This window comes from Staurois parvus, unplaced genomic scaffold (assembly GCF_062004578.1).
Source record: "Staurois parvus isolate SC_StPar_1 unplaced genomic scaffold, SC_StPar_1.0 ptg000054l, whole genome shotgun sequence".
In the NCBI taxonomy this organism is placed as follows: Eukaryota; Metazoa; Chordata; class Amphibia; order Anura; family Ranidae; genus Staurois; species Staurois parvus.
The window spans coordinates 2985078-3011821 of NW_028317850.1; the positions used below are offsets into that span (position 1 = coordinate 2985078).

At 39.8% G+C, this 26744-nt stretch overlaps 1 protein-coding gene across 11 annotated transcripts in view; it reads right to left on the reverse strand.

The window, feature by feature from the left end:
• Positions 1-26744, reverse strand: part of TCF12 (transcription factor 12) — a 283238-nt gene that overhangs the window by 26049 nt on the left and 230445 nt on the right. For all 11 annotated transcript variants that reach the window (XM_089667821.1, XM_089667836.1, XM_089667793.1 and 8 more), the window contains 5 exons: positions 10010-10115; positions 8869-9002; positions 6573-6717; positions 6330-6400; positions 3519-3597 (listed from right to left, as the gene is read on the reverse strand). In XM_089667821.1, coding sequence (XP_089523947.1) covers positions 3519-3597; positions 6330-6400; positions 6573-6717; positions 8869-9002; positions 10010-10115 — 535 coding nt within the window. The remainder of the gene's footprint in view (positions 1-3518; positions 3598-6329; positions 6401-6572; positions 6718-8868; positions 9003-10009; positions 10116-26744) is intronic.

The window sequence follows — 26744 nt, forward strand, 5'->3', positions numbered from 1 at the left end:
CTTAGCTCAAAAAAGAAAAAGGGATTAAAGGATTAAAGTTTAAAAGATAAGTATGGGTTTATTATACTCAACTTGGCAGATGCTGTATCTGTTCCATGCCACTTCTAAGACTGATAGCTCAGTGAGCAGAAGCCCGGGACAGTCAATCACAGTCACCTGAGCACTAGCGGCTGGGCTCAGGCTCTTAGCAACTCAATGAGAGCCTGAGCCAGCTGTTGATCTAGGCATCTGGGTATATCCCAACCATATGGTTGGGATCTTTTCAGAACCTGGACCGGGCTCTGTGACTTCAGCCAACAGCAGGCTTTAGAGCGCTGACGCTGAAAATGGGTCATGGGAATGCCAAATGAACAGTACACTCCTATGATCCACAGGAGAAGGATAGCCAAGATGATCTGGCTATACTTCTCTGTGCGCATATATGTGGTCACTCGGTGGGGGGACTTTAACGCTGAGAAGCCCCATATATGTGTCCTAAATGTAAACATTTCTGTCCAGCACAATTACCGGCTGTCACCAGAAAAGCTCCCAATGCCTACTTGCGTTTGACTGCCAATCACAGTGGTCACTATTGGAACGCCTATGCCTCAGCACTTAGAACCCCTTAAAGGGCCGGAGGGCAGCAGCTGGAAGGGGCTAAAGTCCTTGTGTACATTCAAAAGTGTGCATAGGGAGAGCATGCATACACACATGTATTAGATAGGTTCACACACATACCCCCGAGTCAGAGCAATACTTCTAGGGATATAATTTACTATTAGACCTGGTTCACACTAATGCAGTGCAGGAAATGCAGTAAATCCTGTGAGTTTCCTACACCACATTGTAATCGTACAGCGCCCATGAGATCTGGTGTGATTGTCAATGTTAAATTAACAACACTCTCAAAAAAGATCACAAAATGCAGCATGGGTTGCCAGAATTCGCACCGCATGGGTGTGAACAGGTGTAGGGAAAAAAAAGGGTCCTGTGCCTTTTTTTTGGTGTAGATGCAATGCGGTTTGAACCATCAAAATGTATGGCTCAAATTGCACTGCACAGTCATTGCATGTGATTTTCACAGGAATGCAGTGCGATTCTTGTGCGAATTACATGCAGTGTCCTGCAACGCACACGTGTGAACCTAACCTTAAAGCAGCACAAAAGAAAACAATATATTTCAGCTTACCAATTCTTAGCTGTGATGGCTGCATTTTTTCTTTACGCTATCCTTTTCACATGGTGATCTGGCCTGTAAATCTGTTGCTTTTCGACAAAACAAGCTGTTCTGCAGAAGTAGCATTTACAGGATTGAGACAAACCATTTACTAATGTTGGGAATGCTTCCAATGATCAGCTTTTCTTTACGAAAACCTTTCTCCCAAAAGGAAAAAACTGTTTGCTGTAATTGCCTATAAAGTTTTAGCTGGAGTTCACTTCAATTTGTTAGAGTATCTAAATCTGCTAGTATTTGTTACACTCCCCTCCTCCAAGATTAAGAATGCTGTTGTCCAAATGTGCCATCATGCTCCTTCATCCAGAGTGGGGGCACTCTAATACAGGAGGTGGGTTACTGGTCAGATCACCAGGTGAAAACAGAGGGAAAAGGGAACAAAAGAAAACTAATGCAGCCACCACATCTGATTGGTAAGCTGCATTATATTTTTGGTTTTGGGTTTAATACCGCTTTAACTCTAAACTAATGAGCTATAAAGGCTTTTAACCCTTATGCTGTTATTTATGTACAAGCTAAAGCGATATTAAACCCAAAACCAAAAATGTAACATATTGCAGCTTACTAATCATAAGCATTAGCAGTGTTGACAATCTGAGGGGAGGGGAGTGACAAACTAGCAGATTTAGATGGACTTGACTAACATATTTAAGTAGAATTCCAGCTAACCCTTTTTCCTTTTGGGAGAAAATGGTTTACATATAAGAATAAAAGCTGACCATTGTAAGCACCCCTGTCAGTATTGTATGGCTTGTCTCAACCCCTAATACATTGTCAGGACAGCTTGATCTGTTAAAAAAAAAAAAAGTAGAAAAAAAACCCCCAGACTTACTGGCTGCATCACCAGAGGAAAACAAAGGAAAAAAAAAAAAGAAAGAAAACCGATGCACCCATCACATAAGTGGTAAATTGCAATTTAATACATTTTGTTTTTAGGTTTAATACTGCTTAAATGCACATTTTAAACCTGATTAATTAAAATCCAAAAACAATACATGTTTTCTGAGAGATCCTGGAGAATGAAATGATTGAAGTTCTACTTTATGTCAGATGTTATTAGCACAGTGGTTTACCAACCACATTTTCAGTAAAAATGTAAACCAAACTTAATTTTAGTGAATGCAAATGCAATATACTACTCAATTTCTGGTAAATATAACAGATGAGATCATGCCGAGTAATTACATACCCAACACTAAAGAGTTATAAGTGTGCACTCCCGTGAAACGACAACAAACTTCAGTACACACTGTTCATAAGCGACACTTTAAAAGCCATTAAAAGGTCATTAGCTTAGAGTTCACCAAAAATGATGGGCCACAAATTATTTCTCTCACTTTCATATCCGACAAGAGACAACCTGTAACACAACTGCCCCTCCTCTTCCTGCACGGATATGTTTACGTTTGTGCATCTGCGTGTAAGTAGGGGAGTGGGCTTAAAATGCTTTGATGTCATTAACTTTTTACAGATATGCCCTGGTCCCTCTCCCGAATACCTGATGACACCCGCTATTTAGTTCACAGGTCCACAGGTGGGATAGCGGAGCCTGTAGAACATGGTGGAGAGAAGGGGCGCTGTGCATTCTGGGGGCCTGAGGAGACAATCCAATGGATTGCTCTGATCTGAAAGCCGACAGTGTCTAAAACCTAGGGACAATTTTGGAAACCACAGTGTTTCATTGGCACTCCCTGTTCTAAGACTTTTTTGCTGTTTGATGCAATATCATATTTTAACAAACGCATGGGTATTATAAGTGTTTGTGTGCAATAAAATTAATTTTTTACTGAAAATATCGTTTTTAAGAACAGTGTCAGAAATATTGTGTGAAATAAATTGCAACAACCACCATTTCATTCTCTCATTTAAACATGTGCGCATGTTTAAATTTAAATGTCTTCTTAACTCTTTGACCAGTTTCACACTTTTATGGAAGATTACTGCATTTCTGCAAAGATGCTTGTTCATTTTTAAAAGGCGGTCGATGCATTTTTTTCCTTCCAACGCAGCCCAACAAAATGCACAGATGTTTCACTTCTATGCATTGTGGTGTGCTAAAATGCAAGTCTGTTGTGCAGTGGAGATGTGAATTGGGGTGCATATGGAAATAGTTGGAGTCTCAATGCAAGGATGCTCAGCTGAATGCACATTTGTCCATGTGTTATGCAATACTAAAATGCAAATGCAGTGAAAAGAGCAACTGCAACCAATATAAGAGAGAAACATATTTTACATTATTTCATCTAACATAGTGTGTGAACAGTTTTTGTACATTAAAGTCAAACATATTCAAACTCAAAATTACCCGGCAAAGGAGATGGTGACCCAACTGGTGTTGAAGGATTTGATGGGAAACTACTGCTGGTGTGTTCTGGAGAATAAATCTAAAAGAGACAAAAGAAAAACACCAGGTAAAGGTTTACACTATTCCAAGGATTTAAAATAAAACAGTGTGATACAGAAGTAGACAACTTATTGTTTCAAAGAGTCAGTATTTAAGGATCTTGCTGGCTGATTATTTTTTCCAGGCCATGAAAATCTTGATGCATTGGGAAAAGAAGAGGTAGTCTTGAGACATAGCAATAAAGCACCTTTAATGCACAGAATAGTGGAAACTCGGTCTTTGAAATATTTTGAAATGATAGCTCACGCAATGCTAGTACTGTCGTCATACAGCAGTGCTTACCTTGCCTGAGGTCAGCCAATTCCCATTGTGTCAATGAAACAAAAGCTCAGCTAAGCTTCCTGCATTTGTAATACAAGGCAATATTTTCACCTCCCAAGAGACAAAATGCTGGCAGCAGGCCAAATGCACTTGAATAGAAGAGTTCATTATCCTTAAAGTTACCAGCACAGTGCACAAATTGCTTATGAGATCTATGAGAAATAGAGACCCTGCTTGCAAAAATACATACACACTCTCAGAAGATAATGTGGTACAGTTACTACTACCAAGAATGGCTCTTAGAATTGTGTGTATGTCATAAATAGCACACCAACTAGAGGCCTGCAATTTCTGTCCTGTGAAAGTCTACAGTGCCGTTTCACCATTTTTTTTTAAATCAAATATGAATTCAATATTCAGCTCTGACCTGCTTAGCTAATATTACCAATATGAATAATTCTTACACCTTCTTCAAGGTCTAAAATGGTAACATGACTTATTCTTTATCAACAAATAAGACTCCACCTCCCATCAGTCATGGTCCATTCCTGTCAGCAGGGTGCCAATATGCCCACATCTAATGAAAAGGGATGGAGACAAAAGCTACACAATGGGAAGCCCACAGAGCCAGACCATGGAGCTGTTAGTCCGATTTTTTTAAACACTGCAGTGTACATTTCAGTTGCCCCTTGTTATGTTAATGTTATAGAGTCTCAAAGCTACAAAGAAACTTAATTCATGAATTGAATTTTAAAGTCAACTTCCCTGAATTCTTATTTCCTTTGTGCTGAAAACCGCTGGCCACTTAACAAGACAGACTGCACAGTGTTTCATCATGCTCTGAATATAAGTTACTGCAAAGATGTTTGCTATGATCAACAAAGTTAAATAGCATGCCTATTTGATCTCCTCGGAATTAAAGCCTGGATGTTTTGATTTGGCATTAGATAATAAAATAAAGCAGATGTTCCTTGCCTTCACATAACCCTCAGCGGGCACAATCTTAAAGGGTTATTATTTGGCAAACGTTCAGGGAAACACATTAGAAATGGCACAAATACCAAGATTTTCTTTCCTTTCTATCTACACTAGTTCATTATCCAAACTAATGCATAATCCACAGGGCTTTGGGAACTTTGTGTAAATACTTTCATGTACAATTTTCTTTCTTGGCTACCCTGAGATTAAGACCACAATTATCCAGGCTTAAACCTAAAATAAAAGAACCTTTGCAAATGTATTATCTGGCCCTACATGTTTAATCACATAGTATTCTGTATGCTCTTTAATACCTAAACTGAAGAACAAATGCTTCATCTTCTGATCTTTTACACATGAAAGGCCTTCAGCAAATTTGTGATCAGCACAGCAAAACAAGCATCACACGTACAATGTGCCTTGGGATCATAAAGATTCAATTTATAGTTTTATTCATTTTAAGAGCATTTTGACAAAGGAACTAATATTAATGGTAAAAGATCTTAATTTGTTATTATACAATTAAAAAAAAGTAAAGGCAGTGGGCATTAAAATAAAAAAAAAAAAGTTCAAAAATCCTAAAGTGAAATCTTAAAACGTAATGGAGGATTTGAAGTGTGCAGACTATGGCATACATTCATAGAGCAGATGGAATGCATCTCCTTTGGAAATGACAGCGGTGATTTATGGAATGACCTGGCTGCTCCCTGCCAAGCAGCAACACAGGATGACAAAATCAAGTCGCCATGACAACCATAGCCCACCCAGCACAAAGATTAAACATCTATGCCTTGGCTTTATTACCCTGATTTTGGGAGTGCTTCTAGAACAGCAACTGAGATGGGAAGAAAAACCTAATTTTTATCTCAAATTTGATAAAACCAGGATATAAGGGGCAACTATAATGAATACAAATTCTAAAAAGAAACAGCAGGATATTTAATCTATAACAAACATCAAACAACTGAGTACTGGTATATAACCCAATTTCTTTTTAATGTAACTGTAGTACATGATTATGTAAAGGGCTGAAAATATGTTTTTATTTTCAGACTTGTAAATGACATGCTTAATCCCATGAAACTTTAAAAAGTACTTTACAAAATCCTTAACAAAGCTTTTATAAAAATGGGTATCAATACATCCTGGTATTAGTGTGCGCTGGAAACATTGAGTGCGCATTATGTTTAACAACTCCCAGCTTGCATTCCAAGCGAAAAGTGATACTCTCAGGACAGGCAGCTGTTTCCTTTAGAAGGTCATGTATCATTTAATCAACTGAGAAAACACACCAGTGTTGCACAGAAACTTCTAGATTGTGGTGAAAAAATGTCATCACTAAATGGCTCAAGCGATCAGTAACTAAGCATACAAATACCCCACACCGTTTATTAAGATTTGCTGTAACACCAACATTGAAGTAAACACTATCCAATTTCCATTTGTGACCGCACTTAAGATACAAATACTTACAGATGCCAGAGCTTTTCCAAGTGCATCTCCAGTCTGTGAGCTACCAGCTGCATTGCCTCTGCTTCCTGTACCTAACAGAAACAAGAAAGAAAATACATGCTATTTCTAATGTATACAAATGCTGGTTTATATAAACTAGATATTGTAAATATATACACCAAAATATTTTTCTTAAAAAGTGCTTACAGACTTATAATCAAACCAAATGTTGGAGCTGCAGAAATCCTGTAGATTAAGGCTTACCCATGAGATTGTCTGTTCCATTGATAGGAGGTGTGTGAGAAGATGCCACATAAGAGGAGCTTGTGGTGCCACCCCGATGGAAGCTGGACATTGGAGGAAGACTGGCATTTATATCTGTTGGTGAAACCGGATGTGGTGGATAGTTCTGGAAAAAAGACAATTAGCATTATTGCTGCAGATTACTTCACACTACAATGGCCATGCTAAGGTGTGGCAATGACACTTTCCAATCATTAGAAACCAACAAAACTGACAAATAATTGTTTCAAAACGTAATGAAATGCAGCCTGTTGAAATCTTTTTACAAAATATACCTAATGGCAACATTTTTTTTTTTTTATGTTTTGGACAGAGTGGAGAGGGGTTAGAACCCCCGTCAGGTTGTTATTGCTATCTGTGCTCCCATCAAGAAGATTCAGCCTCTTTATTTGTCCTGTTTACTATTATCATTGAAAGTAAGAGACAATCCCAAATTTGGGTTGACCCCAGAAAAGTAATAGAGGATCTTGCTATGGGGACGAGCTTCTGGTGATCTGGGAGGAAGGGGGTGGACAAGGGATTCCCTTAAATTGCAGGGATTTCCTCTCACTTCCTGTAAAGGTAATTCTCCCCAGTGGGACAGAGAAAGCAAAAAAAACCTAACAAGGGTTATAACCCTCCCTTACTCGTTCCAAAATGAAAAAAAATAATTACCTATAGTTCTACTTTCATGCAACACTAAATTAATTTTTTTTTTAATCAAGGGAAATCAATTATTATTATTATAATACAGATTTTATATAGTGCCACCAGTTTGCTCAGCGCTTTACAAACTAAAGAGAGACAATACAGCAACAATACAGTTCAATACAAGAGGAATAGGAGGGCCTGATCCTGGGAGCTTACAATCTAAGAATCAATATGTGTAACTATAACTAGAATATACCTCCTAGCTGTATCTTCCTTTCTTTCATCTTTTTCTTTCAAATGCAAGCTTTTTTTCTGCTGTTCTCAGACTTCCTGATCGGAGTTGGCTACAATCGTTCTCCATAACTACCCTTTCCTGCTCACCTCTGAGATGGACTACACATCTACCTGCAAACATATTCCGCTCTTTGGCAATAGTAATACACAGAGCAGAGCATGGGACCAAAAATAATAGTACTTCTTTTTCTACATTAGCAGCAGTGAGGTGCATCAGTGGAGGATAGGGAGGGAGCAGAACACAGGACAAAATGGAAGCCTGAAAACAGACTTTTTAACCAAAAATAGAAAAAAAACAGAGCCATGGTATACTTGATATTTTGGAACGATTGATGTTAACCACTTGCCCTCCAGAGGATTTACCCCTCTTCCTGACCAGACCATTTTTTGTCATACGGCGCTGCACTAATTTAACTGCCAATTGCACGGTCATGCAATGCTGCACCCAAATTAAATTTATGTCTTTTTTCCTATAAATAGAGCTTTCTTTTGGTGGTATTTGATTGCCTCTGCAGTTTTTAATTTTTTGCGCTATAAACAAAAAAAGACCGACAATTGAGAAAAAAAAAACAACAGTTTTGATTTTTTGTGATTAAACATGTCCAGTAAAAATTAAACAAAAAAAAAAATAATAATCTAATTTTGCCATAAATTTAGGCCAAAATGTATTCTGCTACATGTGGAATCTGATTGTTTGATTGCTCCTGTGGACAGGTGTCTTTTATACAGATTAACAAAATTAAATTAGCAGCACTCCCTTTTAAGAGACTGCTTCTAATCTCAGCTTGTTACCTGTATGAAAGACACCTGGTAGCCAGAAATCCTGCTGAATGATAGGGGATCAAATACTTATTTCCCTCATGAACATGCAAATCAGTGCATCATTTGTTAGACATGCATTTCTTTTGAATTTGTTGTTGCTATTTTGTCTCTCAGTGTTACAATACACCTACCATTTGATTTTTAGACTGATCATTTCTTTGTGAGTGGGCAAACATTCAAAATCAGCAGGGGATCAAATACTGATTTCCTTCACTGTATATAAAATATAATATTGTATATATACGTGATTTTGCGCAGCCCTGCCGTCCTGTAGCAATATTTCTGCTATAGGGCGGCGGGAAAGCAGTTAAAAGAAAGGAAAAACAAAACAACACACTTGAGTTTAATGTGACTGAAATATTCTGAGTCAGGTGACAACAAAAGACTACATTATGCCAGAACTTCTTGGCTATATTACTGTAGTAACTAGAAACAATACGTATTCTCAAATCTCAGTGTGTACAAGAAGTAATGCATACAATAAATATAAAAATACAGCTCTCTCTCTTACCAAACGGTCATGTAGGCTGCCATAGTTATTTGACTGTGGCATGTGAGATGATGAACTGCCCATCATTCCACCATAGCCTGGCTGACCAATTCCATTGGAGGAATTCCACAGCTCTGAGGAGTTATGACTGCCATCTACAAATGAAACAAACATGTTAGCATGACAACACAACAAATGAGCTAAAGTGCTTGTTCATATTATAAAAGTTCAGGTAATCAAAATTTCGAATGTAAATTACAGTACCTGAGGCAAAAGATGCTGGTGACTAGAGAACCAAATACTGATGTTGTGATGACACAATATAGGGCATAGCAGTCAGACTGAAAACATCACTATTATTGTGACCATAAACAATCATTGTGAATAAAATTATTCCTAACTAAAAAAGGTAGACCAGTCCCTGCACACTCCACTGCACAGTAATCATGTTTAACAAATGTGTGTGTGAGGACACATCAATGCAGGTGATTGTGCATATAATTAGAATGGGGCTTTGCCAAAGTAGTTCTCTTATGTTATACACAGCTGTCATGGCAACCCAAAGAGCCACATGCTGAGCAACCGGAACAAAAGGCAACCCGCTCTAGTGACACATCTAAATTTTGCACACTGAATTTTTACTACCAGACAATGTGGTATTTGTGGATAAATGATTACGTTTTGATACCTCTGTAGCTCTGTGTAACACACTGTAGTGTCTAAACCCCAAAAATACTAAAAGGATTTAAAATAAAAGTCAGCTGGTCACCCGCCTTCATGGTCACAACTGATGCCAGACATTTACAGCTTTCAAGGATCCAGCTTTACAATACACTATAACTCGAATATGATTTTAGCATAACTCGAGTAACAATTCTGCATGTTTACTGTACTGTATACGCACTGGAATGTAAAGACATGAAAATTAAGTTCTATAACCTACTTCTTACATCCCCACAAAAAAAGTAAAAGTGATAACTATTATACTCTTGCAGTAAATCAATGAAGTATGTATGTATGTATGTATGTATGTATGTATGTATGTATATATATATATATATATATATATATATGTATGTATGTATGTATGTATGTATGTAGTAAGACTATACCAGCTGCACCTGATGTATGATAACAGCACTATCAGCATAAAATCACTAACCTTGAAGAAAGAAAGTGCTAGCAAACATACTGCTGGGTGGTTTAGGGGATGGATAGCTTGGAGACTCTCTGTTGAAGTCATCAGAACTTGGAGAGGGTGCATAGACCTAAAAAAACAAAACAAAAAAAACATCACAATCGACCAAAGCATTTTATTTTTGCCAGCACGGTACACAACCAATTTTTTTTTTCAATCTATGCAAAAACTAGGCAGAATAAATTTTAGATGACAGCCAAAATACTTCAAGGGTCATTCATTCCACCACAAACAAAACTAGGAGTTAAACATATTCTAACAGGTGAGCTTAAGCTCTTGAAATCCCAGGTCTGCACACCTGGGATTACACACAATATGGCCATTATGAAGAACAGGTCCCACTCTTGATGTTGGAATTATTTTTTATTTCCCTGCCTGGAGAAAACAAAAGGAGAAGCCGGGACACTCAAAGGTTGGTGGAAACAGCCAAAACTTCCAGGAGAAAAAACAAATTGCTGTAATTTATAGCAGAATAACCCATTGCTGGAGTATCCAAGGCATATTAAGAGGAACAAAGAATCACCTATATGGAATTACAAAAGCCAGTCTGATCTCACAGACAACCCAAAACAATAATCATCACTGGCCTTGCCTCCTGAAAATGCAACTGTTCAAAACTCAATATTGAAACTTTGGATCTGTACAAAGCCTAGATGCTTCTTCCTGCACAGGTCTGTCTTAAATAGAAGAGGTTGAGAAGGCTCTGCGGTAGTCCTAGTAAACCTGGCTTCACTAACTCTAAACCAATCATTGGAAAAAATACGCAAGAGGCGAGCTCATATTTTTCATGCTCTGCTGGCTGTATGCTTATTTGGGTCACGGTAGTGAAGCCAAAATCAAGATTAAAGCAAGTATCAAATGTCTACTTCCATTTTCCATACTCACAGGTTACTTTAACCACTAGCCTAGGAAGGGCACTTATACCCCCTTCCTGCCCAGGCCAATTTCCAGCTTTCAGCGCTGTTGCACTTTGAATGACAATTGCACAGTCGTGCAACACTGTACCCATATGAAATTTTTATCATTTTTTGTGACAGACAGAGCTTTATTTTGGTGGTATTTAATCACCTCTGGGTTTTTAATTTTTTCTTAAACCAAAAACCACTGAAAATTTTGAACAAAAAAACCCCTTTTTCTTAGTTTTTGTTATAAAATTTTGTAAATAAGAGATTTTTCTCCTTCACTGATGTGCGCGAATGAGGCTGCACTGATGGACACTGATAGGTGGCACTGATGAGGAGGCACTGGTAGGTGCCACTGATGGGCATTGACAGGCATCACTGACTGGTACTGATAGGTGACACTGAAATGCAGCTCAGATGAGCACTGAAATGTGGCATGGATAGACACTGAGAGCTGGCACTGATGGACACGTGACAGGTGGCGCTGCTGGGGCTACACAGATCATCAGGACAGACTGATCATCAGTGCTCTGATGATCAGTATAGGTATCCCCTCCGAGGAATGCCGATTACCGGCTCTCCTCTTCTCACGAGCTGTCAGCGTGACAGCCCATGGGGAGAGAAATGCTGATAACTGGCATTTCCCTGTTTACATGTGATCAGCTGTGATTGGACACAACTGATCACATGACCGAGCCGACATCTTCGGCTCTTTCCATGGATCAGTGATCCGCTGTGTCCGAGGGACACAGCGCAACGCCGATCGCCGTGCTGCGTGCTCCGGGAGCCGCGCATGCGCAGTGAGAATGGTGTACTCCCAGAATGAGAAAACCACCTTGTGTCCGTCATATTACTATATAGCGGGCGGGAGGTGGTTAAACACTGAATGAAACAGATTAGAAGGTGTAATGATTTTGACTTGGTTACCCTTGCTACAGATTCACTTACAGGGATTCTAACAGAATTACTTTTTTTTCAAAATAACAAACGTTATACTCACCTGCTCTGTGCAATAGCTTTGCACAGAGCAGCCCTGACTTTCTTCGTTTTGGGTACCCAGCTGGCGGTCCTGACTCCTCCTCATGCTGAGTGCCTCCAAAAGCAAGCCTCTTGCTATGAGGGCTCCCACACTGGGCTCTGTGTATCCATTCACACCCTCAGAGCGTGACTCTACTCTGCCCCTCAATTTTTCCTCATTGGCTGTGATTGACAGCAGCAGGAGCCAATGAGGAGAGAGACACCTCGGAGAGCCGCTGCTCTTATGCACATTGCTGGATCGAGATGAAGCTCAGGTAAGTATAAGGGGGAGGGGGAGCTGCACACAAAAGGTTTTTTAAGTTAATGCATTAAGGTAAAAACCTTGAGACTTTAGAACCGCTTTAAGACAAATATTTTGTAATAGAAAACCAAAATCTGAATCATTCACAAAAGTAGCAGAAGAGAGCTAAAGACAGCTATTAAAGTCTAATAACCAATTACAAGCGTTTGTGCTCATGAATACTATACAAGGTAATTTTAGAAAACATGTGGCTTTAGAACTGGCAATAACCACAGAATGACTGGACTCAAATGTGTATTACTAGCATCAGATAAGCCAGAATACTGTATGCAAAAAGCATATGCAATTGCTGCTAGATAACGGCAATAAGCCCAACACAAATGCTGCGGGCCACCTATTTGACTTCAAATGTAGCCAATTCAGTTTTGGCACACCTAAAGGATTACCTAACGAAAACTTTCACATTACATTTTGTCTGACAGTGAACAATTTTGAAATGTAAACTGTATTTTAATATACTATACCAGTGTAAAGTTGAAGTTTTGCCTTTCCTGGTTTCTCCTCCCCCATCCTCATCACCAGTCTACTGAAATTAAAAAACACATTTCCATCTTCATTACATACCTTATTTTAGATCAAGTGACATGGGTCTCTGTGCTTATCAATACAATGCAGGTAGATTATGGCTGGTGGGAGGGGCCAGCAGGGTGTTGTATAAAGCTCCTGAAAACAGGAAACTGTGGTAACACTCCCACATGTGATGAAGAGCCTCCAAGATTGAAAGAACTGAAATCCAACAGGACTGTGGAGGAAAGGGCTGGATGGCTTCCAGCCAGAATATCAGGCAGGCTCTATCAGATTTGCTGCAGAAGCTGTTAGAAGCTCACAGTAAGCAGTGAAATCAGAGTAAGCAATTTCAGTACAAGGGTTGAGCCTGTGCAAGACTGAGGGTAAGGCTGGAGTCCAGCTTTAACCATCACAACAAGTAGGAAAAAAACTTCACAAAAACTGCTTACAGTCCAAGGTGATAAGTGGAAATGTTTCTCACATAATGCAAGGGTAAACACCAAAGACACTGCCAAATGATGTGAAGTAATAGATTTAAAAATCTGAACATGATAATTGGTTCAAATTAGAGTTGTTTTGAACAGTGTGATATTTAATGCTATACTATGGCGAAAATCATGTACTCTCAAAATGCATGTAGGACAGAGCTGGAAAGTGTTAATGCTGCAAAGTATAATGCTAGCTGAACACAAGAGAACCCAGCACTAGACCAGAACACAAAGTACCTGAACAGCCAGCATATGGTGGGTATTACTGCATTGCCTATCCATGGACAAAGGAAAGAGGTAATCACTTTGTAGGAGTATCTTTTTGTTTTGCGGTTGTATCATTTCATGTAAAGCTGATCCTCAGGTTTAATGTCCCTTTAACTAGTTTTTTGGGTCCTGGTGACCCAAACAAACTGTTCTACATGAACAAGAATGCCCGCTGGACATGCTTTATAAACCGTATGAAGCTTCAGGCAGTGAGATGAGCGCTTCCTGTCTCACACCTGGAGTTGGGCTAAACCACAGTCCCCATCCATGGCCACACCCTGACACCTTTCACCTGGATGGAGGCTTAACTGTAGATGTCTGCCAGATTGGGCAAGGGGGCAGTCCAGAGGGTGGGCCGATAGGATGGATCCAGTATGTCCACGGATCAAGCTGCCCACACCTAGAAGAGGCAGCCAGCTGGGGGGCAACACCATGGCTAAGTGGTTAGCACCCCCAGGTACTCTGGTTTCCTGCTACACTCCAAAGGCATGCTGGTAGGTTAAATGGCTTCTGTCTAAATTGGCCCTGGTATGTGTATTCATAAAAGTGAGCTAGGGACCTTATAACTGTATGCTCCTTGAGGGTTAGGGATTGATGTGAATGTACTATATAAAGCACTGTGTAAAAAGAACAGCCAATAATGGCTGGGCAACTACTGTGTGTGCCTAACTGTGAAAAGTAAACAATTAGGGAACAGCAGCCTAGCACTCAAAGTGATTCTCACTTATAACATAGTATAACTAAAAGGAAAAAGTACACTTTTTTTTTCTTCTAGACAGCTGAAGCGGACCAAGATGGTGGTGTGGTACTCGATGTTAAAGCTTGTAGGTGTTTTCTTTCCGCTCTAGGAGGATGCAGAACCCCTGACCTCTGTCTGGACAGTGCTGATCACATGCACTCTGCAAAGAAGGAAAAAACCCACCTCTCTAGCAATACACACTAAACTGAGCATGTGCAGAATGTCTCAATATGTCTCATCACGAGATAAGAGGGGGACACTGGAAGAAGGGGAGGATCAAAGAAGTCAGGATCAAACAGCATTTTTAAACAATGCAGAGGATTAACCCCTTAGGTTCCACAGTGAGTACAACAAGTATGCTTTACTGCATATACAGACTGATTTTACTGCTGTGGGTTTAGTAACACTTTAATAATGTTATGCCCATATTTAGGATGTAACATGTTATTATGCACCACTCAGGACACCCCCTGATCAGGCCGCCCCCAATGACAGTGGGCAGCACCCGCTGTTAAAATTTAAAAGATAGCATAGCTGTATGGGGGTCCGCTCGCACTCCCATGACATTCATTCACAGGAATCTGTGGTAGATGGCTTGTACTATAGTTCTCTCCCAAAGCAAGATCTGCTTAGCAAAGGAACTGAAATCTGGAAGATGTGCACAAAAAATAGCAGGCAGCGGAGTAGTCAGTTGTATTACTTGTGGTCCCCCTGCAGCTGATTTTTTTCCCCATTACTGACTTACTGTGCCTTATTGTGCACTGCCCCCCTATGGGGGCAGCCATCTTGGTTTACATCCTCAGGTCAGAGTCTCTAGTACAGAAAATAGTGAGCAGCACATTGGTGACATCACCAAATCTCTTTTCAGAACTACTAAAACTACAAGCAGTGCCTATGATCTTAAAGGCCAAGTGTCTCCACCCATTTCCTCCCATATACTTGTATAAAGCTGGCATTATACATTGCAATCTGATTGTACAATCACCTTTAGATTTACCACATAGTTGATGGTAGATCTAAAGGAAATTGGACAATCAGATTGTACAGTGTATGGCCAATGAAAGAAAGAAATAAGTAGTGGGAGAAAAAAAAAAAAAAAAAGAGGTGGTATAGTAATGTGGGAGATGTGGTCATGAGAAGTGTAAAAAAAAAACCACCCTAATCTGTGATGCAGTTAGCATGGTGGGATATGAAGTTTCCTGGATTGTCACATGATGCTACAGAACTAATCGACTCAGTAAATTTTTCAAAATTTTAAACAGAGGTGCAGATTGAAAGCTGCCATGGATTAGGTAAATGAAAAATAAGCACATTGGGACGGCTTGGGCAGAAAATACATTAGAAAAGGCTTCTATTTATCATGAAAAGTGAAATTCTGCCCGAAAAGGTGAACTTAACCTTAAACTGTGAATATACAGCTATGAGGCCATAGGTAGAGCACTGCCTAGGCAAACTCACATAGCAAGAAGGGCACTGTTTTTTTTAAGAGGAATTGCACACAAAATGTAAATTTTTTTCAGGGAACTGCTTAGACACAATTATTTCTAGATGTTCTGCATAACATATCAAATATTTACTTTTTGAGTTCAGGTTCATGTTAACATTCTGGAAATTTACAAGATATGAACTTTTCACTAAGCACCAGTATGGCAGCAATAGTCTTTTCCAGAAAGACTTCAGCTATTTGCCATCTACGACTTTACTTTAGAAACGGTAATTTACAACACATTACATATACGGTCTATATGTCAGTCAATTGAAAAAAACACTTTCCATGAATTTCTGCAACACTACAGAAAGATTCTCAAACTGTAAGCTTAGATACTATTTGTTGGTGCATGGGTTCTGAACGTTTTCTTCAAACTCCGATACACTGCAAATGAACAGTCAACGGATTCTTACATATCAGACTGGTGCAAATACAACAAACCAGTAGTCTGCGAGATATGGGCCAATTCTACTGTACATTTAAACAAGCGCTGTACGAAAATAAAGCATGCTTTATGAAGCTGCACTTCTGCTAGCCATAATATAACACATCAAAGGGCAGGAGCAGAAAATGTAAGTGATGTGGTAGTGGAAATTTCATTGACTCCAGATGTGAAAAACATGGCCAAACTCTGAGAAGAAAAAAACTGTAGTTGCAAAGCCAGTGAAAACATATGTCTGTCTGTCATCTGATCACCTGTATATAAATACCAAAATTTCGATTTAGTGGAATGACCAAAAGTATGTGCCTGCCTACGTCTGTACAACCTGCAACACAGGAGGATTTACTGCTCACAGCAGAATGTCTATGATAAACCTGCACTACCCAATGATCTGTCAACATTAATGTTTTAGCATGGGAAGAAAAATAATGTAAAAATCATATTTAAAAATGCCTATGCAATAGCATGGCAAAAAAAAGCTTATGTTGTAATGAATTACATAGAATGTTTTCATAGTTTACAGATCACACGTGTTACAATTGGATCACACGTGTTACAATTGGATCACACAACTTCCTTTACATACACCAACAACTATATAGTGCAAGGACCTGCCTGATTAGATTGAGACTGCATGGATAGTTTATGTAGGCACTCATTTGACACAGCTTTGATATCTCTAAAGTTAATTGTACAATCAGACTAATATGTATGGTTACCCTAAGACAAGGCAGCCTTGTTGAAAACAAGAAGAGTGGGTATGTAAACCTTATGTGCACATATAATTGTCACTATTAAGAAAAACAAATGTTATTAAATTCGTCTCAGACTTCTCATAATTCAGTTTCTTACTATTAAAGGATTTTTGTAAATGTTTTAGATCCAGAAAATTAATATGGAAGGCTTGTAATAGAATAAAAATGATTCCCAGGTCATCTCCACAACCTAAATGTAACAGACACATTAGTGCTAAAGAGCATAAGGTGACTGCAGTCTGATTATCACTTTTGTGAGCATCTGTGCTGAAAAAAAATAAAAAATGTCCCTGCTGAGAAGCAGATCTGAAAGTTATTGAAATGACAGACAAGATATAATGGTCATTTAAGAGAATTTTATAATATGTAGAATCCATAAAAAAAAAATTCTCTCTCTATACACTTAAACACTTTAAGGGCTATATAGGACTCCGATGTGACAGGGGTGTAATGGTCAATGGAGATCAATTTACACTTGCCTATTGCCTCCTGCAGACAAAAATAATAAATGTACATTTTTTTTTACCTGCAAAAAAAATGTGCTTTATTATTTTTTAATAAAAGGCAAACTTATCCTTTAAAACAATGATAAATATATGTAAACGTGCACAGTTGTAAAAGGTCATTGAGTGACCAGTTCTGTATATCACCCCCTCCCAATGGCTTGGACAGAGCACTACTAATACATTTCTGGTACCAAAAAATAAAAGTATGTAAATTCCAAATTGACTTCTCTAATTTGCTCCTGTTTTGGAATGCATTTCATTATTTGTTTTAAAAGTGCAAAGAAATCCTGGTAATCCTTCCAAAAAACCAGTACTGTGCAACGTACAGTGTTATTTCAAGTATTATTAACAACCCTGCCCAGTTTCTCTCTAACTACAGAATACCTCCCTTCCTATGTTCTGAAGATGGAATGGAGTGCTATAGCCCCAAGAAACTTTGGGGTTGATTTACGAGTACATAATCTGGTGCAGCTGTGCACGGTAGCCAATCAGCTTCTAACTTCAGATTGTTCAATTAAGCTTTGACAAGAAAACCTGGAAGCGGATTGGTTTATATGCAGAGCTGCACCAGATTTTGTACTCTTCAGTTTTTGTAAATCAACCCCATTCTGTCCTGAGGTGATAAAGCTGCTTCCCCATAGACAGGTAAAGTGGGTGAGTGTTGTCCACCTAGCACAGAAAGTGTGTACCTGGCAGGAACATTAGTGAAAATAAAGGAAAGAAGCCTGAAAAAAAAAAAAAAGACTGAAAATAAACTGAAGTATTTGGTCTTGTTCAGACTGCTACTGGTCTATCTTCACCAAGAATCTGCATCGGTTTCCTGCAATCAGTGTCAGTAAACTGCCCTCTATCCAGCACAATCTAACCACATCTGATTGTTTTATCTGATAAAAATGGTAATTAATCACAAGCTTCTGCAGACTGGGTAAGGCACTGGAAAACGTACAACAGAAAAATCATACAATTCCAAAAAACTGCCTTCCAGAGCAGTATATTGAAAGCTGGCTTTCAGGCAAACAGCTACAATTACATGGAAAATACATATACAGGAGCAGATTTACTTATTATTATTATTATTATTATACAGTATTTATAAAGCGCCAATAGTTCGCTCAGCGCTGTACATTACAAAGGGAGACAGAACATGTGACAGAACAATACCAATACAATGCAAAACATGAGGGGATCGAGGGCCCTGCTCTTTCGAGCTTACAATCTAGGAGGGAGGGGGTGGTGGCACAGGAGGAGATAGCTGTGGGGGATGGAGTGGTAGGAAGAGTGGAGGAGGGAGGCAAGTTAGCAGGGGGTGGGGTAGGCTTCCCTGAAGAGATGGGTTTTCAGGGTGCGCCTAAAGGAGAGGAGAGTAGGTGATAATCTGATGGGTTGGGGCAGGGAGTTCCAGAGGATGGGTGACACCCTGGAGAAGTCCTGGAGGCGGGCATGGGAGGAGGAGACCAGGGAACTAGAGAGAAGGAGGTCTTGTGAGGAGCGGAGTGTGCGTGCTGGGCGGTACTTGGATATTAGGTCAGTGATGTAGTTCGGGGCAGTATGGTGGACAGCTTTGTACGTCAGCGTTAGGATTTTGAATTTGATCCGTTGCGCAATCGGAAGCCAGTGGAGGGATTGGCAGAGGGGGGTGGCGGAGACAGAGCGGTTGGAAAGGTGAATGAGTCTGGCAGCCGTGTTCAGGATGGACTGAAGAGGGGATAGCCAGCGGCGAGGCAGGCCAGTGAGGAGGGAGTTGCAGTAGTTGAGTACTTGCCAATGGATGTGTATTTATGTCCATCCAGTCCTGTCTACAGGTGTTTTTTTTTCATATCTGTCTGAAGTAGAGCTTTAAAAAAAAAAAAAAATATCCAAAGAAACCACAAACTCTTCTTGTCATCCAAACATTCATACTCTTGCCCATCAGTGTTAAACAATCTGGGTTTCAAAAACATGCCCTTTTTCTGTGATTCTATAAAGAGATCTGGAAACCATGATGTATGAGCAGACGGGGTTTAAAATGGCACAGTGGTCCTACTTGCCCACTACATTTTTACTGGGCATTAAAGATTCTGATTTCCAGAAAAGAATGTCAAGAGTGGATAGTTTACTTTAATCATGTTTGAGTGGTTTACCCCAGTAATTTGCCTAAAATAGATAAAAGATTTGTCATTTCAGAATAACCGCTAAAAGACTCAATATTTTACATCCTGTGGTTGAACCACTGCACAAATCAGCTATAAAGAGCAAAAAAAAAAAAAAAAAAAAAGAAAATCTTGTTGAAAGACTTTAAAAATATGCATTCTTAGCAGCATTGCTCTCATTGCTACTCACAATCCTACTTATCACAGTAGGTATTATACAAGATATGCGGAAATATTGAAACTATTATATTGAACTACTGAACTTTATTGGTACACCAAAGACTTTACAATGTGGTACAAAAACTTAGCGTTCATTTCATAAGCACAGATCATAATTTAAGTATACGTTGTGCTTATTAAACAGACCCTTATGTTTTTATACCACATTTTTAAGTCTTTGAGGAGCCAATAAAGTCCAATAATTCATCTTAACAGTTTTTATATAGCACTGTATAGGGATGTGGTACCCGACTAACTGCTTGATCCACCTGTCCAGTCTTTCCTACATAGTATAACATATAAGCAAACAAGAAACAATAGGACATAAGGTAAGCTGCCTTGTCTATGCATTGGGACTATGTTGGGCAACACTGACCAATGGAGTTGGTTTGAAGGAGCCCTTAAACTCTACAAGAGTGAGTGTCTGTGTGAGAATGTGTGTATATATATATATATATATATATATATACACATATATACATATATACACATATATACACACACACTATTCATTGGATTCAGGTGTTCCAATCACCTCCACAACCACAGGTGTATGAACTACAGCACCTAGACATGCAAACTGCTTCTACAAACATTTGTGAAAGAAAGGGTCGCTCTTCTCAGGAGCTCAGTGCATTCAAGCGTGGTAACTACCATGATAGGTTGCCACCTGTGCAATAAATCCATCCATGACATTTCCTTGCTACTAAATATTCCATGGTCAACAGTGGTATTATAACAAAATGGAAGCAACTGGGAAATCAGCAACTCAGCCACGAAGTGAGAGGCCACGTAAAATGACAGAACGGGGTCGGCACATGCTGAAGCGCACAAAAGTCGCCAACTGTCTGCCGAGTCAATAGCTAAAGACCTCCAAATTTTGTATGGCCTTCAGATTAGCACAACAACTGTGCAAAGAGAGCTTCATGCAGGGGTGTATTTACCACAAGGCAAACAAGGCATTTGCCTAGGGCAGCATTTTTTAGGGGGGCAGCACTGTCCTCTGCAAGAAGAGACATACGTGGCATGGGGACCAGGTGGGAACAGAGAGAGGCTGCGGGCTGCTTGATGGTGCATGTCTAGCCCAACTGTCGTTCCCAGGGATGTCCAGAGCTGTAAAAGTGAGTATCTTTCTGTCACCGTGGGGGGGTGGGTGTTAGTGGAAGGTTCTCTTGGGTGGGGTCGCATAGGGCAGGGGTGTTGTTGGTCACTGTCATGCTCTCTCCACGAGGTGGAGGTCTGGTGTTGGTGAGTGTGAGTCTCTCTCTCTGTGCCGGGGGGCATGTGATTTTTGTGTTGCCTAGGGCAGAACAAAACCTAAATAACACCACTGGCTTCATGGAATGGGTTTCCATGGCCGAGCAGCTGCATCCAAACCTTACATCACCAAGAGAAATGAAAGCGTTGGATGCAGTGGTGTAAAGCACGCTGCCACTGGACTCTAGAGCAGTGTTCTCTGGAGTGATGAATCACGCTTCTCTATCCAGCAATCCGATGGACATGTCTGGGTTTGGCAGATGCCAGGAGAATGGTACTTGCTTGAGTGCATTGTGCCAAGTATAAGGTTCGGTGGAGGGGGGATTATGGTGTGGGGTTGTTTTTCAGGGGTTGGGCTTGGCCCCCTAGTTCCAAAGAAAGGAACTCTTAAGGCGTCAGCATACCAAGACATTTGGACAATTCATGTTCCCAACTTTGTGAGAACAGTTTGGTGATGGTGCATTGGTGTGCAGTCATCCTGTTCCAACATGACTGCACACCAATGCACAAAGCAAGGTCCATAAAGACATGGATGAGTGAGTTTGGGGTGGAGGAACTTGACAGACCTGCACAGGGTCCTGACCTCAACCCGAAACCCGATAGAACACCTTTGGGATGAATTGAAGTGGAGACTGCGAGTCAAGCCTTCTTGTGCGACATCAGTACTTGGTCAAACATTCCCATAGACACACTCCTAAACCTTGTGAGCCGTATTACCAGAAGAGTTGAAGCTGTTATAGCTGCAAAAGGTGGGCCAACTCAATACTGAACACTACGGACTAAGACTGGGATGCCATTAAAGTTCATGTGCGTGTAAAGGCAGGCGTCCCAATACTTTTGTCAATATAGTGTGTAATAGATTACAAGATATATATACACACATATACACATACACACATATACACACTGTGTTCCAAATTATTATGAAAATTATATTTTTCTCATTTGCCTAAATAACTGACGTAAATAACAGCATAATTCTCATGTTATCAACTATTAAGAGTACAATTCAAATTTTATTGAACAAACCTCCTAATGATAACAGTATTCTTTTTAAACATAAAACACTTCCAATGCACTGTTCCAAATTATTATGCACAGTAAGTTTCAAAACACTTTATTGGCCGTAAAGAACTGAAAATTGTCATTTGTTGTGTTTGCAGCATATTTACTGAAATCAAAAGCTATTTCAATCAAACTTTTAACATTTTAACTTTTTAAACATTTTAACAGGTCACATTACATTGTAACATAGGACCCCTTATTTGATAGCAGCTTCACACGTCTTGCATCCATTGAACTTGTGAGTTTTTGGACAGTTTCTGCTTGAATTTGTTTTCAAGATGTCAGAATAGCCTCCCAGAGCTGCTGTTTAGATGTAAACTGCCTCCCACCCTCATAGATCTTTTGCTTGAGGATGCTCCAAAGGTTCTCAATAGATTGAGGTCAGGGGAGGATGGAGGCCATACCATGACTCTCTCTCCTTTTATCCCCATAGCAGCCATTGATGCAGAGGTATTCTTTGCAGCATGAGATGGTGCATTGTCATGCATGAAGCATAGTTCTTCCTTCTGTACCAGGGAAGAAAGTGGTCAGTCATAAACTCCACATACTTTGCAGAGGTCATCTTTACATCTTTGGGGCCCCTAAAGGGGCTGACCCAGCTCTGTTCCCATGATTCCGGCCCAAAACATGACTCCACCGCAGCCTTGCTGACGTCGCAGCCTTGTTGGAACAGGGTGGCCGTCCACCAACCATCCACTACTCTATCCATCTGGACCATCCACGGTTGCACGGCACTCATCAGTGAACAGGACTGTTTGAAAATTAGTCTTCATGTATTTTTCTGCCCAATGCAGCCGTTTCTGCGTGTGAGCATTGGTTAGTGGTGGCCAAATAGAAGGTTTATGCACAGTTGCAAGACTCTGGAGGACTCTACACCTTGATGTCCGTGGGACTCCAGAGGCACCAGCAGCTTCAAATATCTGTTTGCTGCTATGTAATGGTATTTTAGCAGCTGCTCTCTTGATCCGATGCATGGATCTGGCAGAAATCTTCCTCAATGTGCCTTTATCTGCACGAACCCGACTGTGCTCTGGATCGGCCACAAATCTCTTAATAGTGCGATGATCACGCTTACGTTTTCGTGAAATATCTAATGTTTTCATACCTCGTCCAGGGCATTGAACTATTTCACTCTTTTCGGCAGCATAGAGATCCTTTTTCTTCCCCATATTGCTTGAAATTGGTGCTCTGCTTAATAATGTGGAACACCGTCCTTTAGTAGTTTTTCCTTAAATTGGGCTCACCTGCCAATCTAATTATCACAGGTGTCCAAGATTGTTTGCAGTGATCAAAAGAACCTTGAGACACAATGCCATCCATGAGTTACACGAAAAACAAAATATTTAATCTTTGTTGCACTTAAATAGAATTTGCATAATAATTTGGAACACGGTGTATATGTGTGTGTGTGTGTGTGTGTGTGTGTGTGTGTGTGTGTGTGTGTATATATATATATATATATATATATATATATATATATCTTGTAGAGTATAAATGTGTGTATGTATGTCACAGAACCACCAAGAGATGCAAATGTGGAATCTTCATAAGGCAAATCGATATCTGAAATAATGTTTATTAGTAAGATTATAATTTAAAAACCAGTAGCTTCAGTGTTCATGCAAAATACAATGTAGAGAAGTCACGCAGAGAAAGAAAACCCATTACCAGCTGTGGCCAAGGAGAGATTCATTTCACCTGAGGCCAACAGAACTCACTCAAGACCTCTGAGGATATACATTCGATAGATACAAAATTACAGATTTATAACTTTGATAGAAGAGAAACTGCTACATAGATGCAAGCAGGTTAATTTCAACAAATGTTTTTTTACTTCATGTAAGATAGGTATGCAATACCAAACTCCTGATAATTCTACGATTCTGAGCAATTCTTTAAAGAGCATTAGAAAGCTCAAGAAAATAATAAACTCAGAAGTTCTGGAAAAGAGTCAAACAGGGTTGGGCTATAAAAAAAAATTATCACAAATGATGAACATTATTAAATGTAAAGAATTTGGCACAACTGCAATGGTGCCTAGATAAAAATGTTCATCAAAACACAATATCCAGGCTGGGAGGGCATTAATCAGAAAGCAAAAAAAGAGTCCACGAGAAATGCTAAGCAGCAGCAAAGACCCACATTCAAAGCAGGATAAAATCACCCATGGGCCAAGGATAGCGAAGACACTCCACAATGCTGTTCTTTATGGAAGAATGACAATAAAGCTATTTTTGGGAAGAGGGGAACAAATCACTTTTGTCATTTTTCAAAAGACATAGCTAGACAGGCCCCCATTGACCTGAGCAACCTCCTAGATTATGTATTGATAACTAAAACTGGTTCATAAAGGTTGTGTATTGCATCTTATCAGGCCTTAGATGTGGTAGCTTCAGTGAATTTAATTTTTTTTTCAGGCTAAGAACACTTCAGAAAGTACAGAAAATACCTACAGCTCTTGCCCGAAATGCAGTGTCCTTTTCGCTTTCTGTGAGAGACATCTTCTACTCCTAAGCCCCCATTTAATGTAGATGAACAAAGGCAGACATATTTAAAAGTCCAGCCTGGGTGACAATCATGGCACCATCAACAGATACAGTTAGGAGTGAATGTAGCCACCCAGGGGTAAAAAGTGTGTTATGTGCAGGATGACCAGGTTAAAATGCAGAAAAAGAAAACTAAAGCAGCCATGTAATATAAGGACTAGTGAATTGCATAATATTACACTTTTGTTTTTTGGGTTTAGAGACACTTGCAAGCAGACTGGTGTGAGCTTTTGTGAAAAACGCAGCCTAGCATTAGTCAATCAATGGACTGCCAAAGGGTAAGCAAAAGTATGTAAATATTTTACACTTGAAATGCTTTTCCCATATGACTGCCCTGCACAGAAACATGAACAGCATTTACATCCATCAGCATAGCAAGCGAAGGGCAGAGAGTGTACTCCAGAGGGAAAAGGGAGGAAGAGATTTATTCAGGGTGGTCATTATTCACTAAGAGCCAGCTTGAATCCACTTCTCTTTATTCCAGGAAGTCCTGTAAAATTAGAAAATAGGACACATACAGGCTGGAAGGTTGGCATTCCATTAAAAAGGGACCCACAGACAGCTATGTATTGGCAGCATATTATCTGCTAACTGCAGGAAACTATGTTTCACACAAAATGCAGTTATCCTTTAGACCCTGTAAACATATGTGCATTTTAGGTGCTGTATCTTTTATGTACTTTCATGGAAACTAAAAGGTATATAAGGAGAGGGGATTTACTAAAACCAGAGCACTCAGAATCTGGTGCATGGTAACCAATCAGCTTGTAAGCTCAGCTTGTTCAATTAAGCTGGAAGCTGATTGGTTTCTAGGCAAAGCTGCACCAGATTTTGCACACTCCAGTTTAGTAAATAACCCCCATAGCATTCAATGGTAACAACCTAAAAGGTGACAAACATAAAACTCACCGCACAGATATGAACCAAGTCTCAACTCAGAGTCAGTCAAGTGTTTACCAAGAAGTAAAAACCAAATTCCTGGATATTTTATGATCCAAAGACAACAAACAAGTGTTGGTTCACACTGGACAGCAGTTCAGGAAACCCATGTTCCGTGCTCATTCAAAACATGCAGTGTCCGCGATCTGCAGTAGGTGTCAGTGTAACGTTAATGACTCCCCAACTGCAGATTTTAACCATACACTCGATACCATACATTGAAAAATACCACCCCGTCCCTTACACTCCCTGTCCCATTTTGATAAAATGACAAAGGCAATGCTATTTTCCTGCCTGTCAGTCTGCATTGGATGCACTTCAACTCCCAATTACTTTGAGCAGTATAAGAAGTCCTAACTTACAAATTCAAAATAAATGGTCTTAAAGCAGAATTTCAAACTTACACTAATCTTAAAAACGGCTCCCTCCTCACACCATCCATGTGGAAGAGAGATGTATATATTTACCTATTCTCAGGCCATGTGATCTCCCCTCTGTGTCAGCCAGTGCCCACTACAGGGGAAAGCAGAAGGCATCTGACGGCTGGAATGCCGGAGCAGTGACGTCACCTATAGGCCTACTATGGACCATCTGTTGTCAGTGTTCCCTCCTCTCCCTTGAAGTTTCTGCTAGCTGACAGAAGAGAGTCCATCACATGACTGGACCAGAGCAGCCTGAGAATAGAAGGGGGGTAGGAGCAGTTTTAACATTAGTTCATAGAAGAGCGGAATTCCACTTTAATTCATCAGGTGCACAAAGAATAAAATATCAGGGAAAAAGAGGCCTGCAGTTTTATGTCCAGGTCCCTCACGTAGTATGCTCAGACCATTGACCTCCTGGTATTTCACAGGATTACCTGCTAGGCAGCCAGCTAAAGAAGAAGGCTGAAGCATGTTGGCTCTCTACAACCTGTGCCTAGAGACTGGAAGACACTAAGGTGTTTTGGCAAATACGGGGCATTTGAAACTTCTCCGTTCCATTAGGTATGCACACACTTCGCAATCTGCTGTCAGACTTTGTACATTTAATTGTCCAAACTTGTCAAAAATACTTACAATAAGATTTTTTTTTCTTGTTTTAAAATATTTAAAAACTAGTAAGACAACCATA